An 18,913-nucleotide genomic window follows, 5' to 3' on the forward strand; every position below is an offset into this window, starting at 1 on the left:
GTTAATTGTTATTTTTATGTATCACTTCTGCTTATTAAATTGCCATATCCTTTTTAGAAAATTTATGTGTGTGTCCCCCAGTATCTATTTGTATCTTTAGGTCCCAGCATATCATTCCTTACACATATTAGGTATTCAGTAAATATTCATTCAGAAAAATTATCTTTCCAGGCAACAAGATTACAAATAAAAATGATCAAAAGATACTTGGAGACAAGACAAAGGAATAAGTTAAAAGGAGATCACTTAACTTTAGGTTTGTAGATTTGCCTTGAAATTACAGGAGTTGATCAGTATTCTGAAGGATTAAGCCCTAAATCTTTGCTTTTCTACTTCTTCTCCATTCTTAGGATTTACTTGTACTCATCCTATTTTCTATTAATTCATTTTAATTTAACAACTTTGTATCATATATTGAAGCTCATTTGTGACTGTATAGAATCTTTTGATTGACTTTGGAATCACTGAAATCTTTTTTTTTATTTTTTAAAAATTTTTTTTAGGTTTTTGCAAGACAATGAGGTTAAGTGGCTTGCCCAAGGCCACACAGCTAGGTAATTATTGTTTGAAGTCAGGCACTCCTGACTCCAAGGTCCATGCTCAATCCACTGTACCACCTAGCCACCCCGTCACTGAAATTTTTGATTCCTACCTTACCTTAATCACATAAAATTCCCAGATTTATTTGTTTGCAAAAATATTTCTATTCATGGATTCCACTTGAACATTGTACTTAACTGGAATCTTAAAAAAGCTCTTTACCTGCTGTGATTACTATGTCACTTAGAATCATTTCAAAAGAACCTCCAGTGGATTTTCTAACTTATCTTGTAAAACTGATCTTTACTGAGAAAAATACTTTATTTTTTTATAAAAGAATTCTTTTTTATGAAAACCACAAATACTAGGGAAAAAATAAACAATTTCTATAGCCTTTTTCAAGCTCAGAGATTTCCATTTTCTAGGATCTGGTGGCACCCATCTTACTTATTGAGGAGTTGAGACTTCCATGGGTGTCTGTAGCCCATAATTCCAAAGAAACCAAGTTATCGTGCTAATCCAGTCACACTCATTTGAGTATGTATGTCCATAGCCCTTCTCTTCCTCCACTCCTTTTGGTCTCTAGCTCTGCCCATCACTGGACCTGCTGCTGGTGGTAGGGCAAAGGTCAGGAAGCTGCCATCTCCAATAGCTCCAAGATCAGCAACATGAGCAGCAAACCAGAGGAAGTAGGAGAGGCTTCCCAATCTTAGGCAAGAAAGCCCAGAGCTCTTGCCTGTGGGCTCCAGGCACAGAGAAAGGAGTTTCAGGTAGGTAGGTAGGTAGGTAGGAGGAAGGAAGAGCAGGACCCATTCTCACTTGGTTTTAAAGAAAAATCTTTTCCGGAGGAAATTAAAAACAACCAGGAATCTGTTTGAATGTCCCTTTGGCAGACACAGCATTAGATACCATTAGAAGAATATTCAGTAAGTCTTCATAATCTGCCCACTCTTCCAAGACTCTATCCAAGATCTCTATGTACCATGAGCCTCTCCTTGTATCTCTCCAGGAGACAAAACCAGGAAATGTAGAATAGGAGACCAAGATGTCACCAGGTATTGGTAAACTGGCCATAGCATCTGGCTGATCAAAATTAATTTGAAATGGAGTGGCATCTGTCTCAGGGTCACTGCCAGGAGACTTGTTTTCAGAACTATTACAAGAGACCTGAAATCCATGGTCTCTTTGATCTCCACCACAGGCCTGGATGAAGAAAAGCTTTGGTTCCCCTCCCAATCTGGGGCATCTGGACTCTCTGAAGACATTCACAATTCTCTCAACTGAAATGGAGGCTCCGTCTGTGCCATAGATGGCTCCAGGAAATTGGAGATGACTGGACTGACAGCCATGAGACAGAATGACCACCACACAGCAGTCCAGGGCACTGTGATCCCTCTTGGCCAGTTGCTGCAAGGTTTTTCCCATTCCCTTTGCAGTCAGGTTACACTCGACCTCCACAGCAAAATGTAAAGCCTGGAAGCGTTTCTGCATCTTTTCATAGTCAATGTTGGAGCCTGTTCAGTCAGAAAGCCCTGAGGAAGCATCGAAGTCCATGTTGTTGATGATGAGGCAGTAGTCACATGGATCTGAGTTCAGAGAATACACCTGTCCAACCATAGCAGTATCTCTCCCGTTGGTTTGGTTCTGGCACCATAATATCCTTTGCTATATCCAATAATGGTGCTGCCCCTCGGTCTTCTTTCTTATTGATGAGAGAGCCTGGGTCTAGTGGTCTTATGGGAAGTTTTCTCAAAGTATTGTTTGGTTCCCCAGTTCTTAGCATTTCAATTGGTTTGATGTCAACAGGGTCCAGTTGCTGGGTGGTGTTATTTTCTCGGAGAAGATTTGCTAGAAAACATTGGCCAGTGTCTTCCAGGCAAGAGATAAATATGGGAAGGGCACACCTCCCTCGTGTCTGAAGATCTGTGATCAGCTTCCTGGCTTGGTCTCTCCGAGTACCAGCCCTCTGGATGTCCTCGATCATGTCGATCATTTCGGGCGTGAACAGCAACCTGGCCAGCAGCAGCTCCCAGAGCGGCTCCACCCGCAGCTCCTGCACCAGGGCGCAGATGGCTCTGCTGCAGGAGCTGCTGCTGGGCCTCCTGCATGGCCTGTACGGCCAGGCTGGGGCTGCCGAGGAGGACCGGGCCCAGGACCCTGGCGAAAAATACTTTAATTGCCACAATTAAGTATCACAGAATATGGTGAAATTTTAATATAATTTAGTGAGGTACTTGAAATTAAACCAATGTGGAATATTGTATGTTGCTTGCATTTTTAAATATGTTGTGTAGATTTTTTAATGTTTGTTACATTTTATAAAATGTTAGAGTTAATGAATAAAATCTTATTAACTTGAATTATATTAAAATTTTGATTATTTAATTAGTAATGACATTTATATTACTAAGCTAAAACAAAATAATTTAATAAGCATGATTTTAGAGTAATTTTAGCTTCCCTAAAATTAAAGAGAGCAAACCATTTTCAAGGATTATAACACCCAACTCTATAGTATGAATTTTATTATTGTCAATTATTTTTATGTAAATGGTTTCTAATGACAGTTGAGGTAGTCATGAAAGACAGCTTCAAAAAGTGGCTTTAGAGCTGACCTGAAGAAAACATATGTTCAAGGCCTCTATCTCAGACTGCGCTATATTGTAAGTAACTTATTCAATTTCTCATTCAACTGAATTGTAGAGTATGTCTGCATGTGAATTTAGTTTTTATTTTATTTCACATTTCCTTTAAGCATTAAAGATAGTTTGGAAAGAATTTCATAATCTTTGTGTGTATAAACAAAAGCACATATTAAAAATCAGATGATTTTCTCAGAGTATAAGGCCTCTAATCATCTCCACACTAGACTTTGAGACCTCCTTTGTTCTACTCTTAAATTGGCTTCTATATCTATAATCCTGTTTACTAACACAAGGCTTATCTTTGCCTGTTTTGTGACTGTCAGCTGACCCTACACCCCCCTCCCCCCCCTGCCCTTATATCCTTGTAATGGTTTTCTACCACCCTATATAAAGATGTGGCTGTTTATCTTCCATGTAAGTAAGAAGTAGCTAAAGTGACTTCCAGGATAGATTGTTGGACCTGGGGTCAGGAAAAATCTGAGTTCAAATGTGGTCTGGGACTCTTACCAACTATATGAGCCTGGATAAGTCACTTTAATCTGCTAGAGAAGGAAATGATAAAGCATTCCAGTATCTTTGCCAAGAAAACCCATGGACAGTGTGGTTCCTGGAGTCACAGATTACTGAAAAATTAGCCCTCCACGATAAGATCCTTTATCAGGTTGTCTGAGACTCATTTCCAAACATGTTTTCAGTTTTCTTCCTTTTTTCTGTATGTATGTATGTATTTTTATATAGTCAATGAACAAATTTGGCCCCTATTGCTCAATTCTGTTTCAGATGTTATGAAGAACATACCAATAGAGAAAGTGTGTGGGTACAGCATGAGTAGAAGTAAAACTTACTTTGATGTGTTAAGGAAGCACCAGTAGTAAGGAGCCTAACTGGATTTACATGCAAGGCATATCTCACTTATTGTGAAAATCTGGAAATTGCAGTGATAGGTCATTTAAAGATATTAAGTAGGGAACTTGTTTCATAGAGATATTTGGCAGTTGCATATTGATGAATTTGATTGGAAGGAGATTAGAAACAGGAAGAACATCTAAGAGATTGTTGGAAAAATCTGTTTCTATTGAGATAATGAGGGTATAGACTAGGGTAGTAAAATTCATATTGAAGAAGAAGAGAGTCATTGTGAAAGCAGAAACAACTGAAATTTGTTTTTTACAAGATAAATTGGAAAATGGAGAGTTAGGAATCAAAAATTATTTCAGCTGTGCCATTAAAAGTTTTATCCCTCATTCATGTACATCATCCCATGTCAGGATAATATAATCCAAACTAAGCATCAGTGAAGAACAGATATTACCAATATCAAATATTTTACTACCAGAATAATAAGTGTCATTCATTAGATTTCTATAAATTTCAACTGTCTGCACTTTTCATTTGTTCTACATTTTCTTTCACTTTGACCTATAAAAGAATAGGAAACCTTTTGGATGTTGGAATACCTCATCTGTTCTGTAAATTATATAGGATTTTTAAAAATGTTACTTAAGTTGTCAAACATATAAACTTTTGCTCTCTCTCTCTCTCTCTCTTTTCTTCCTTTCTTTTTTTTTTTTTGTAAGGCAATGGGGTTAAGTGGCTTGCCCAAGGCCATACAGCTAGGTAATTATTAAGTGTCTGAGATTAGATTTGAACTCAGGTACTCTTGATTCTAGGGCTGGTGCTGTCTCCACTGAGCCACTTAGCCACCCCTATAATTTTCTTAAGAATTATTTTAACACCATTTTAAGCTATTTTTTCTCTAGTGACTTTCCTGAAACTAATAATCTACTTTTCCCTCTATCTTTATTTCTCTGACCTTTAAATTGCTTGCCTCATTGTCTATTCAGAATTTTGCTACATTTCCATTTCAGAATGCCTTGCCTTAGTTCTGATTTCAAAGGGGAAAGTTATATTGCCCGTAAATTTTTTTAGAAATTCCAACATCTCATCTCTGTCACAAATTATCAGTGATTTTCTTTTGAGTTCTCCAGAAACTGTTTCAGTTCTATTTAACAGTCTTAAAAAAAGACTCTTTCTTAGCCTGATTTGACTTGGTGAATCTGGCCCACCCACAATAAATATTATTTCATCTGAGGGAATGAAATTCTTATATTTTATTAATGCCTAAGTTGAAATCATTATTATTCCATCCTAGAAGTGGAAGAATTCTTAAATATATGATGATCACAACACCCATCATGGATTTAATTATTCTCCCTATGTTAATGATCCTCAAATCTGCCTATCCAGCCCTAGCTTCTCTGTTGATCTCCAGTCTGAAATCTCTAATTTCTTATGCATATGTATATCCAGTAGACATTTTAAGTTCAACATGCCCATTATCTTATCCCCTCAACTCTCCCACCTTCCCAATTCCCTTCTTACTGTCAAGGGTACCACCATCCTCCCACTCTCCCACCTTGCTACCTAGATGTCATCCCTGACTTCTCACTATCTCTCTCTCCCAGCATCTAATCTATTGCTAAATTCTGTTTATCTTTGTGGCATCTCTAGAATATGCCCCTCTATCTCCTGTGATACTGTTATCACTCCTTGTACTTTATTACCTCAGGCCTAGATTTTTAGAATAACCTACTGAAGAATCTACCTGCAGAAGCTGCATCATCATTTTGCCACTAAAGACATTTTTCTTAAGTGCAGGTCTAACTATATTACCTCTCACTTACAACTCAGTAAACTCTTTGTAATGTCCTATTACTTTCTGCCTTAAAAACAAAATTCTGTTTGATGTTCAAAGCCCTTTGTAACTTAAGATCCCTTTCCTTACTTCCTCATAATCTTTCTAGTCTCCTCACACTTTATTCCCTGCCATGTCCTGTCCTCTTTGATTTAGTGACACTGTCCTTCTTGTTGTTCTACAAACAAGCCACTTCCATCTCTCAGCTCCAGATTTTTTCTCTGGCTGTCTCCCTTACCTAGAATGCTTTCCATCCTTTTACTGCCTCTTGATTTCCTTGGTTTCCTTCAAGTCACAACTGAAATTCCACTTACGAAAAGAAGGCATTACCAGTCCCTCTTATTTCTAGTGCCTTCCTATTTATTCATTCTTTTCTATTTATGAAAAATACAGTTTATTTTATTACCTTCTCCATTAAATTGTTAACTCTTAGGGGCAGCTAGGTGGCACAGTGGATAGAGCAATGGCCCTGGAGTCAGGAGAACCTGAGTTCAAATCTGGCCTCAGACACTTAATAATTACCTAGCTGTGTGACCTTGGTCAAATCACTTAACTCCATTGCCTTTCAAAAAACCCCCAAAAAGTTAAATTAAATTAATTAAATTGTGAACTCTTTGAGAGAGCAAGGACTATCTTTTTCCTTTCTGTGTTTAATTCTGGAAACTCTAGTTTTGGGAAGACATTGATAAACTACAGAATTACCAAGGAGGGAAAAAAAGCCATAAATCCTTTGACATCAATTATGACATCCCTATTTTGGAAGGATCAAATCTTGTATCTCAAAAGCCTTATCTCAGTAGTGATGATGCCAGATCTTTACAGTTCAAAGTGGATTGCCAAATCAAGGCTGTAATGATGAATAGTAGCAGCAAAAGCAACATCAGAGTCATAGTATGGATAATGACTTTTTTGGCAATCCTGATAACAGGATCATCTGCATTGAAGCAGCCAAGAGGTTGTAAGCCTCCTGCATTCAGCTGGTTTTGAGTTTAAGATCATATAGTACATGTATAGCTGAGCTGAGAATCAAATAGATTTCTATTGCCAAACTAGAAGCTCTTTCTACTATAGTATGACTGCCCATTGCATTTTTAAAAAGTTACTCTTTTCTCAGCATTACTTTGTGCTATGAGATTAAAAACATTCAGATCAGAATTTTAATTACCTTGCATACTCCAGACCTTATACTATTGGTAAACAATTATTTGCTTCATCAGTAAAGGGTGCTCTCTCATTCTCTCTCTCTTTCTCTCTCTCTCTCCATATATATATATATATATATATATATATTTATATATATATATATATATATATATATATATATATATATATATATATATCAGTGATTCCTAATGTTGTCAATTTGTTTCCCAAAGTGTTCACCTCATCATCATTTTTATTGTTATTCTATCCTTGTGTAAAATTTCATATTGAAAGATGTTGGCTAATTTTAGTATTTAGTATTTTTTTTGATAAGCAATGGGCTGAATGACTTTCCCATGGTCACACAGTTAGTAATTATTGTCTGAGGCTGGATTATTTAATATTTTGTTAATAATGTGACAAAGCCCCATATTCCTTTATTTTCTTCACTCTTAGATATATTTGTCAGATTATTTAAGATATGAATAAGAAACTTTTAAAACATACTCTAACTGAAGCATAACTTTTTAGTGTGAATGGGATTAATTATGAATGATGATCATAGATTATAATAATAATAATTCAAATTTTAAGAAAGGCATGTACATGGTAACATGTATACATCTATAGTCAGTGAGAGATATTTTTAAATTGTAAAGGAATTCCCAGTTCAAAATGAATATTAGGAAACATAAAGATCCCTTCCTAAATGTAACTTTATATAAAAGCATTTTTAATTTTTAAAAAAATTATTCAATTTTTAAAATTATCCATTTTTTCAAATTATTCAATTATTCAAATTTTTAAATTATTCAATTGTTAGGCCAACAAGGATCACATAATTTAAAAATGAAGTCTTTTCATTGGTCAGCTAGTCTACATTAAGTTCATGATATATATGTGTGGATATACATTTGTTGGAATGTGTAAATACATACCCAAATAAGTTAGAGTACCACAACTCAGTTTCTCTTAACTTTATATGACTTTTGAAGTTGATTTCTATTGATCTATAGTAAGGCTGGGGTGCAAAAAATCTGTTTCAGATGCATATTTTTCTTTTTTGTTTAGTTTTTCTGGAAGATAATATTCATTCTTCATCAACTAATAGAATTCAATGATAGCTAACATTTTCCAATTATTTGATATAATACATCCATACTTTTAAAGCATGTTGTTAATGAGCCCTTATTATGCTAATATGAGCTATATTCTTTTTTTTTTTTTAGGTTTTTGCAAAGCAAATGAGGTTAAGTGACTTGCCCACAGCCATACAGCTAGGTAATTATTAAGTGTTTGAGACTAGATTTGAACCCAGGTACTCCTGACTCCAGGGCCAGTGCTTTATCCACTGAGCCACCTAGCTGCCCCTAATATGAGCTATATTCTTAAAGATACTATATATTTAAAATACCTAATAATTATTCATTCAACAAGCTGCTGATTGTACAAAGAAAAGCAAAACATAGCCCCTGCTCTCAAGGAATTTATAGTCTAATGAGGTCAACAACATTAAAACAACCTTACAGAGAAAAAAATATATATGTAACAACATATAACACATATATAATGTAATATAACATAATAATATAATATTATATTATATTGTAATATAATATATAATATATAGTTAAATATAACAAATTGGAATTATACCTTTAGTACTAAGAGAGATTATGAAAAACTTCTTACAGAAAATGAGATTTTAGCTTAGACTTGAAGGGATTCAGGAGGGAAGATGAGGAAGGAGAAAATTGTAGAAAAGGAGGCAAAGTTTGAAGGCCTTCACTTGTGAGAACTTCCCCACAGAGAGGTTGCCTCCATTTTCTGTTATTTTCTTCTCCTCCTTAAGGGTGTGTGTTGAGTTAATATCTACTTCTTATTTTTGAGATGAGGTCATGGAAGGATATTCTGGCAGAGACAATAGCAGCAAGAAAATTGCTGAGTGGATCCCAGAGTACACCATAATGGCTTGGGTCATGCACCAAGGCTGAGTCTAGGAGCTTGTTTATAAGAGGTGACAAATTAGTATTTTAAGAATTTGTTTTTCTATTATTAGTTCCAAAGATTGTTACCTTAATTAGCCTTTTTTGATGTCTTGTCATGTGAAAATAGTTATTTTTGCCTCTTATAAATTATTTTTTTAGTGTGTCTGAAGCATTATAGAGGACTATAGTTCTCTGTCTTGCTGTTTATGTTACCCAAACATTTGCATAAGTGAAAATATTGCTTTTAGGATATGAAAGGAAACAATGCACTGGAAAAAGACATCTTTGTATCAAAAATTTCTGATTGTAAACATATATGACTAAATGACATTGCCATACATATGTAGTCATAGAACTTGAGCAAACCTTTGTGAAAAATTACTAGACAATGAGGTGATTCTTGAAAATAAATATTCTTTGGACTCTAAAATATACATACAAGAACTATATAATAGATACCCATTAATTCGGAAATGTCTGAACAAATTGTTGAGCATGTATGTAAGAGAATACTACTATGCTGTAATACTTATTGAATATGATGAATATAGAAAAGGATGGAGAGGCATAAAGAAATTGATCCCAAGTGAAATAACCAGAAAATGTCATAAATGTCTAAAGAGTTAGGTTATCACCAAAGAAGACAGTTCTCCCTGCTCCTCTGCTGAGAAAGTAGTGAGTTATGAGTGTGAAGCATTATATATATAAAATCAAGTGTTTGTTGTCCCCACCACCTGCAATGCAGTCATCAGTTTTCTGATTTTTTTTCTGAATTTTAAATTAACTTCTTCCTTTTGTCCTGCTTTTTAGCAGTCATTTAAAAAAATTTTGAGTTCTAAATTCTTTTCTTCTCCCCCCCTTCTTGAGAAGGCTAGTAATTTGATAGAGGTTTTATACATATGTGTGTGTGTGTGTGTGTGTGTGTGTGTGTGTATAATATGTGGGTAATCATACAAAATATTTACACATTAGTCATATTGTGAAAGAATAACCCGCCTACCCCCCAACAAAAGCAAGACAAATAAAATTTACATTTATTTATTTTATTAGCCAACATATATCTAAAATACAATATTAATTTTTTTAAGTTAGAGTATATATATATATATATATATCTGAATGGAAATATAATCTGTATTATAGCTATAATTAAATGTTTTTATAGATAATACTTAATTCAAAATTCACAAAAACATGTTTAAAGATTACATGGCTACAAACATATAAGAATTTTTAAAAATTATATTTCAATATCTTCAATGGAATCTCTTGAAATCATTATTATGAATTTTGCCTTCTTTTACTTTATATTGATACATAATCACTTATTGGAGGTTTGTTTTCTGCTTTGCTATATTTTAAAAACAGCTTTAGGGTTTGTAGTTCTAATTCACTCATGTGCATTTTACTGGGGAAGGAAGGAGTAAATTCTACTACTCTTTATCATCTGTTCCTTATCACAGAAAAAGCATTGCTATCACCAAAGCACCAGGGTCAATGTCACCTTGCTAAGCATTGCACATGGGTCTGCACTTATTTATTGGGTTCACACATTAAGAACATTTCAACTTGGTCTACAACCTTTTTATATGTTATGAGGAAGAAGATCAAGATGGATACAAAAGGACTGAGACTAATGGAGATGCTGCCAGTGTACAGACTAATCTGTATTTAGTTTCTTGGATTATTGAAAAGACTTTTTAATAGTCCTGCCACAGAGGGGTTGAACAGGGTACCAGTTGTTTTGCATGCTTTTCGGAGCACATTCATCAGCAGCAGTGAAAGAAAGGTCATAGAAAGTCGATAGTTGATCCTGGCTCACAGCAATGGGCTCCTTTAAGACAATCCAGGTCACACATTCCAAGAGAGGAGGAGTAGTCAGTGAACCAGGATAAGTATAATAACATTCCAAAGACTCAGGAAGAAGACAAAGTGGATTAAAGTCTTGGAAGACTGAATTTTCACCCTTTGTTTGAATTTTATTCAGAGACTCAACAATTTTCTGCATTCCTTGGTTATCACTTCCAATCTCTAAAAAGACCCCAACAACAGCCAATCCATCATCCTTGGTCACAGCAACCTGGAAATCATCATATTTTGTATTCCAATGAACCAAGTGAAGCTCAGCTGCATATTTGTTTCCATCCACAATATGCTCACTGCCTTTTGGGTTGTTACTGCCACCCCAGTGAAAATGTAACTGGATCAATCTGTAGTTACACTCCAGGGGTCCTCCACTTAGCATTGCCATGTCCGAGCAGTCCTCGAACTCCACGTTGAAGGAAGGTCTTGTACCAGTCTTCTGGCCCTTGAGGACCTGGCCCGTATCCCCAGGAGCTAGACATGGCCTTGCCAGCTGGTGCGAGTTTGGGAATTAGCTCTCAGACCACACCTCTGCCCCTGTGACAGCCGGCCTCTGACAAATAAAATTTAAAAAAATATCACTTGAACTTTATTCAGACTCCATTAGTTCTTTCTCTGGAGGTGAATAGAATTTTTAATCTTGAATCTTCAGAATTTAGATCATTGTGTTGCTGAGAATAGCTAAATCATTCACCATTCTTCATTATACAGTATTGCTGATACTGTGTATAATGTACTCCTAGTTTTGCTCACTTTACTTTATATCAGTTCATGTAACAAATCCTGCTAGTCATTTCTTAAAGTATAATAGTATTTCATCACAATCATATACCACAATTTTTTTTAGCTATTCCCCAGTTGATGGATATTCTTTTTTACAAAAAAAGATTGATTAGAAATATTTTTGTACATTGATCCTTTTTTCCTTTCTTTTTTAAAAATCTCTTTGGGATGCCAACCTGATAGTTATGTTGTTGGATAATTGCACAATCTTATAGTACTTGGGGAATAATTCCAAATTGCTTTTCAAAATGTTTGAATCATTTTACAACTTAGTCTATACATTCTTAGTGTCTATTTTCCCCTCATTCCCATCAACATTTGTTATTTCCTTTTTTTGCTATATTAGCCAGTCTGGTAGGTGTGAAATGATAGCTCAAAGTTGTTTTAATTTTCATTTCACTGTAATCTCTAAGTAATTTAGAGCATTTTTATATGACTATAGATAATTTTGACTTCTTCGATCTTAAAACTGTTCATATTCTTTGACCATTTATCATTTGGGAAATGACTCAGTTCTCTATATTTTTGAGAAACATAGTCTTTATCAGGGAAATTTTCTGTAAAAAAATTTTCCCATTTTCTGCTTTTCTTCTAATCTTGACTATATGGATTTTTAATTAAATTTAATTAAAATTAATCTATTTCACTTCCTGTAATGTGTCCATTCTATCTTTTGTCATAAACTCCTTCCTTAATGATTAATTTGTTACATGTTTCCCTAATTTGCTTATGGTATGTTGTCTAATTCATGTGCCCATTTTGACCTTTTCTTGGTATAAAGTATGAAGTATTGTCTATATCTATTTTCTGTTATACTACTTTGTACTTTTCCCAGAAATCTTTGTCAAAGAGTGAGTTCTTGTCTCAAAATCTTGGATCTTTGAATTTATCAAACATTTGATTACTGAGGCTGTTTGCTACTATGTAATGCGTACTTAATCATTTATGCTGATCTGTCATTCTGTTTCTTAGTTATTACCAGACTGTTTTGATGATTACTGTTTTGTAATATAGTTTGAAATTTGGTACAGCTAAGACATTCTCCTTTACATTTTTTTATTGATTCCTTTCATATTTTTGCTCTTTTTGTTCTTACAGATGAATATTGTTATTTTTTCCTTGCTCCATAAAATTATTTTTTTGGTGGTTTGATTGATATAGCACTGGATAATTAAATTAATTTAGAATTATCATTTTTATTATATTGACTCAGCTTACATATGAGCAATTAATATTTTCCCCATCTGTATATAACTTACTTTATGTGAAAAGTGTTTTGTAATTATGTTCATATAGTTACAGAGTTAATTTTCTTTTTTTTTTTTAAAGGAATTTCTCTGCATTGAGGGAAGACTAAAGGGGGATGGTTGGAAAAGATGGAAAAGCCAGAAATATCAACAAAAATCTATTTTTCAAAATATATTTCATATTACTTTGATCTACTAATAATAAAGAGATCTGCTAGCCTGACAAAGGATTTTTTAAATTTTTAAATGGAAAAATTTTATAATTAATTATAATTTGTGTAAGTTGAATGTTGTATATGATAATAAATGTTTTGATATTTTTTTACATTTCCAGTCTTAAAATTTTTTTAATCTGTTTTTTTTTTCTTCCAAATAGATTATCTTTCTCAAGGAATTGACCTCTCTGGAATAGAAGTAATAGAAAATGATCTACTTTTTGTTGCAAGAGCTCGACTTGAGGTTGAAAATCAGGCTAAACGTTTACTTGAGCAAGGAGTAGAGACTCAGGTAAAAAAAAAGTATTTAAATCCTTTAAACTGAAAAGGACTTAAAAGAAAAGACATAGGAAGGAAACAAATATTAAACATCTGCAATGTGCCAGGTATTGGACTAAGTATTTTACAGATATGACCAATCATGATCCCCCTGACAGTTAATAAACCAAACCAGAAGAGCTTTTAATTAAAACTTTCACATTGATATAACTCTATTTTGAAATTGCAATTTAGTATTTCAGAATTAATAAATTTAAATAAATTCAGTATCTGTGCTACTATGCTTGGGGGGAAACAAAAATAACATGCAACTTTTTATAAAAGCACATAATTCCAGAAAGATAGTGACATATACTAAGTATGCTTACTCTTGATCGATAACTTCTGAAACTCATTTCAGTGTTTACTTGCTGTTCCTTCTGAGCATCATTTGTTTATTAATTCTGTATATGGGCGTATTTGAATGATACAAGAAAGGCCCTCTGTATTTTCATAATAAAACTATCTCTCTTCAGTGAGAGACCTTCACATAATTGTATGAGAAAACATTTGTTATGATGCCTGAATTAAAAATATTCTCTCCAAACTGATATAACATCTTAAGATAAGAAAACTTTCTGATTTAACTACTCATTTACTTAGCAGAATCAGATCCATTGCGTAGGTTTTATAGGATAACTGATTTAGTTTTAATAGAAGAAATTTCCAAAAGAATTTCCTAATATTTAGAGCTACCCAAACCTTGAATGATGCATTCTATTTGTTGAGAACATTGAAGGCAAAATATATTCCCCAGTTTTGGTATTAGATTAAATAAACTCACCTTTCTTCTACTTCTAGTTTTTTTTTTCCCAAGAGATTTTATAATGACCATTTTCAATTGTCATAGCCTTTTTCTACAAGATTTTTTCTGTTTGAAAGTAATATTCGTGTTTATGATACCCTATGGATTCTTGATTTTCTTATTCTTATTGCTTTGTAATTTGAATTCCCAATGTATACGTCAACGTTTGGCAAATCATCCTTATAAATCCGCATTCATTCAGAGAAGTACTACTGAAATTCTTCATTTTCTCTGTAGACTTACAGTGTTAGAAATAGTTTCTAGAATGTCAGTCTAAATAAAAGATAGTTTAGAAATAGTGATTAATTTCAGTTTGTAGTCCTTTCCGAGGTCAAACTTGACTTTACTTGATGAATTATCAGATGATGTTCAAAGTTAAAGCAGAACTGACAAACTTAAGGAAAATTAATCCTATTTAAATTGAAGAATTTACAGTTTTATTAGATGTTTCAGACTGTATCAGTTAATCAGGGCATTATTAGGGTATATGACTGCTGTTTTTTAGTAGTGACCTGTTTCCAATCAAACCAGCACTTCTTTGGAAGAACTACATTAGTGCTTAAATTATATTAAGAGCAGAAAAAGATGAAAGGTATAATGATGAAATATTACTGGATTTGTTGCATAGATGTGTTAATAGAGAAAATAATTTGCTTTAAAGAATAATGCAATGCTAATTTTTCTAGAAGAAAAAAGAAGTAAAACAATAGCAAATAAAAAATATAACACACTGCTTTTGTAAATTAAATTTTTTTTCCAGTTTAGAGAAAATGTGCCTTCTCTACTCTTTTTTTTTTTCCCTTCCCCAATTGAAAGAGAAAGAAAAATAAAGGCACTTGAAAAGCACGTATTGTTAAGGAAACAAATTTCCACATTCGCCATGTCCTCCCCCCCCCCAAAAAATCTTATTCAATAATCTTGAGGTATTTTTTTAAAACTCTCACCCACCCAATCATTTAGACTGATTCATTTTTTAAGGACTTTTAGGACTAATTTTTAAAATATCTCCTTTCTCTAATTTTCTTTGCTCCCTTCTTCTTGTTCCCTTCTATTTTCCTGTTGAGATGTGACAGGACCACTCTGAGGTCTTGTCTACTCTAGATTTACTCTCTAATCCTTGATGATGATGATGATAGGGATTAGAGATGACACATGTATAATCTTTCTGTATATGAACATGTAAGCAATTTAGCTCTATACCCCTTGTTATTGTTTGTTCATAGTTACTTTTTTCATGTTTCTCTTGATTCCTGTGTTGACAGATCAGATTTTTCTATGCAGTCTTTTCAGAAATGATTGATAGTTTTCTGTTTCATTAAAAGTTCAGTTTTTCCACCTGAAGGATAATACGTATTTTCACTGGATAAGCTTTTTTGGAATATTGTATTCCAAGCTATTTGTTCCTTTGCCTTCTGGAATGTCATAATCCATGCTCTCTGCACTTTCATATTCATAGTTGAAAAATTTTATGTGATCCTGATTAATGCTTCTTGGTATGTAATTCTTGCTTGCTTGTAGTATTCTTTGTGGTCCTGGAAGCTCTGGATTTGGGTTATGTTTCAGTGGGATTTCATTTTGCTATTTCTTTTAGGAAATAATTGATGAATTTTTTCTATTTCTACTATATCTGGTTCTAAGAGATTTGAACAGTTTTCTTTAGTGCTTTCTCAAAATATAACTAGACTTTTTGGGGGGATCATAGCTTTTAGTGAATTCATTGATTCTTAAATTTTTCCTCTTCAAAATGTTTTCAGGTCAGTTTTTGTTGTGAGATAATTTACATTTTCTCATTTTTAATTTTTTTTAGTCTTTTAACTTTTAAGAATATTTCTTGTTTTCTTATGGAGTCATTAATTTCTATTTATTCCAATCTAATTTCTGTCGATTGCATTGTTTGGGCAAGGTTTTATATCTCTTGTGCCAAACCAATATTTCTCATTTCAAATCTTTCTTTCATAGCTCTCATTTTTGTTCCTATGTTTTTTCTTCTACTCATTTCTTTTTAATTTTAATGTACATTTTCATTTATTTACACATTACTAAAATGGTCTTGTTGTAAGAGTAAATATAATCCCTTTTTCCTCCACAAAAATAAAAACCTCACCAGAAATAAACTGAAAGAAAGAGAAAAAAAATGTTCTTCAATCTGTGTTCCAGTGCCATCGGCTCTGTCTCTGGGGTGGATCGCATTCTTTATACATCAAAGAAGTTACTTCCGTATTTTTCCACAGTTGCTGTTGCTGATTGTAATTCCCTTTATCCATTCCCACTCATTACCATTTATTATATTTTCTCTCCCCTTTCACTCTGTCTCTCTTCAAAAGTGTGCTGTAGGACAGCCAAGTGGTGCAGCAGACAGAGCACCAAGGTGTTGCTACATACCCCAGAGACCCAGCAACCACCCAGCCTCTTGGTCTTGGACATGCCATCCAATCCCACACCTTGCAAAAAATAAAAAAAAAAAAATGTGTTATATCTGACTATCCTCTCCCATTATGTACCTTCTCCTTTCTCACCTATATTTCCCCCTTCCCTCCCCCATCCCCTTTCTCTTCGAGATTTCTATGCCTTATTAAGTGTGAATGTTGTTTCCTTTCTAATCCATTTTTTTTATTTTTTATTTTTTTAGATTTTTGCAAGGCAAATGGGTTTAAGTGGCTTGCCCAAGGCCACACAGCTAGGTAATTAAGTGTCTGAGACTGGATTTGAACCGAGCCACTCCTGACTCCAAGGCTGGTGCTTTATCCACTGCGCCACCTAGCTGCCCATTTCTAATCCATTTCTGATGAGAATGAAGGCTCCCTTATTACCTCCCACTCAACCCCCAATACCATTGCAAAAGTTATTTCTGACTCTTTTACATGAAATATCTTAGTCTATTCCCCCTCTCCTTTCCCTTTCTCCCAGTACATTTCCTTTTCACCCATTGACTCCATTTTTACAATATATATTATACCTTCAAATTGGGCTCTTTTCTGTGCCTCATCCATAAAAGCTCCTAATTGCATTAATAAATGAGAAGGTTCATATGAGTATTATCAGTATCATCTTCCCATGCAGGAATACATGCAGTTCATCATTATTAAATCCCTCATAACTTACTTTTCTCATCCACTCTCTCCATGCTTCACCTGAGTCCTGTACTTGAAGATTAGACTTTCTATTCAGCTCTGGCTGTTTCAACAAGAATATTTGAAATTCCCATTTCATCAAAAGTTCATCTTTACCCCTGGACAGTTTTGCTAGGTAGTTGATTCTTAGTTGCATTCCAAGCTTTTTTTGTCTTCCAGAATATCATATTTCAAGCCCTATGAGCCTTTAATGTAGATTCTGCTAAGTCCTGTGTGATTCTGATTGTAGCTTCATGATATTTAAATTGTTCCTTCTGGCTGCTTGTAATAGTTTCTGACTTGGGAGTTATGGAACTTGGCTACAATATTCCTTGGGGCTATCTATCTATCTATCTCTCTATCTATCTATTTATTTATTTATTTGGATCTCTTTCAGTAGGAGAGTGGTGGATTCTCTCGATTTCTATTTTGCCCACTGCTTCTAGGATATCAGGGCATTTTTCCTATAGAAATTCTTTAAAAATGAAGTCAAAGTTCTTTGCCTGGTCATGACTTTCAGGTAGCCCAATAATTTTTAAATTGTCTCTCTAGGATCTGTTTTCCAGCTCAGTTGTTTTTTTTCAATGAGATGTTTCATATTTTCTTCTAGTTTTTCATTCTTTTGGTATTGTGTTATTTCTTGATTCCGTGCAAAATCATCAGCTTCCTTTAGCTCCATTCTACATTTGAAGAAGTTGTTTTCTTCAGAGAACTTTATATCTCCTTTTCCATTTGGCCAATTCTGCATTTTAAAGCATTCTTCTCCTCATTAATTTTTGTGTACTGCTTGCTCCATTTGATCTAAACTATTTTTTTTAGTTTTTTGCAAGGCAAATAGGGTTAAGTGGCTTGCCCAAGGCCACACAGCTAGGTAATTATTAAGTATCTGAGGCCGATTTTGAACTCAGGTACTCCTAACTCCAAGGCCAGTGCTCTATCCACTGCGCCACCTAGCCGTCCCTCTAAACTGGTTTTTAACATGTTATTTTCTTCAGCATTTTTTGGATATCCTTCACCAAGACTTGATTTTCATGTTTTTTCAGCATCTCCCTCATTTCTCCTCCCAATTTTTCCCCTACCTCTCTTATTTGATTTTCAAAGTCTTTTTTTGAGCTCTGTCATAGCCTGAGCCCAACTTCTATTTTCCTTGGAGGTTTTGGATACAGAAACTTGGACTTTGTCATCTTTGGAGTATGTATTTTAATCCTCTATGGGACCAAAGTAATTATCTGTGCTCAGGTTTCTTTTTTTTTCCTATTTACTCATTTCCCCAGCCTGTGCCCTTTTTTGGGGGTGCTTCCCATGCTTTTGAGTGTTAGTGAGACAGTCCCCACGAGGACCTCAGTTCCTTCAAGGTCTTAAGAGAGACTCTGACTGCTCTCCTGGCATGATTTGTTCTGTGGGTGACCACAAGAACACTCCTCCCTAGAGCTGAGGGGAGGGTCACTTCTCTATGGCAATGGGGGAATCCAGACTGTAACCGGGGCCTGAATATGGGAAAAGCACTAGAGTCCTGTCCCAGGGACAGAGGAGAGACCTTGACATTCTCCCCCGACCCCCT

The 18,913-nt window shown here is 34.4% G+C and overlaps 1 protein-coding gene and 2 pseudogenes across 2 annotated transcripts in view; 1 reads left to right on the forward strand and 2 right to left on the reverse strand.

Moving 5' to 3' along the window:
- COG5 (component of oligomeric golgi complex 5) overlaps positions 1-18,913 on the forward strand; it is a 351,259-nt gene that overhangs the window by 146,857 nt on the left and 185,489 nt on the right. For both annotated transcript variants that reach the window (XR_012470105.1, XM_074193933.1), the window contains exon 7: positions 13,281-13,411. Coding sequence is in view for 1 of the 2 variants with exons in the window: in XM_074193933.1 (XP_074050034.1) it covers positions 13,281-13,411 (131 nt within the window). In the remaining variant the exon portion in view is untranslated. The remainder of the gene's footprint in view (positions 1-13,280; positions 13,412-18,913) is intronic.
- Positions 1,321-2,648, reverse strand: LOC141493066 (caspase-9 pseudogene; annotated as a pseudogene).
- On the reverse strand, positions 10,358-12,322 carry LOC141493560 (carbonic anhydrase 2 pseudogene; annotated as a pseudogene).

This window comes from Macrotis lagotis, chromosome 7 (genome assembly GCF_037893015.1).
Source record: "Macrotis lagotis isolate mMagLag1 chromosome 7, bilby.v1.9.chrom.fasta, whole genome shotgun sequence".
Lineage (NCBI taxonomy): Eukaryota > Metazoa > Chordata > Mammalia > Peramelemorphia > Peramelidae > Macrotis > Macrotis lagotis.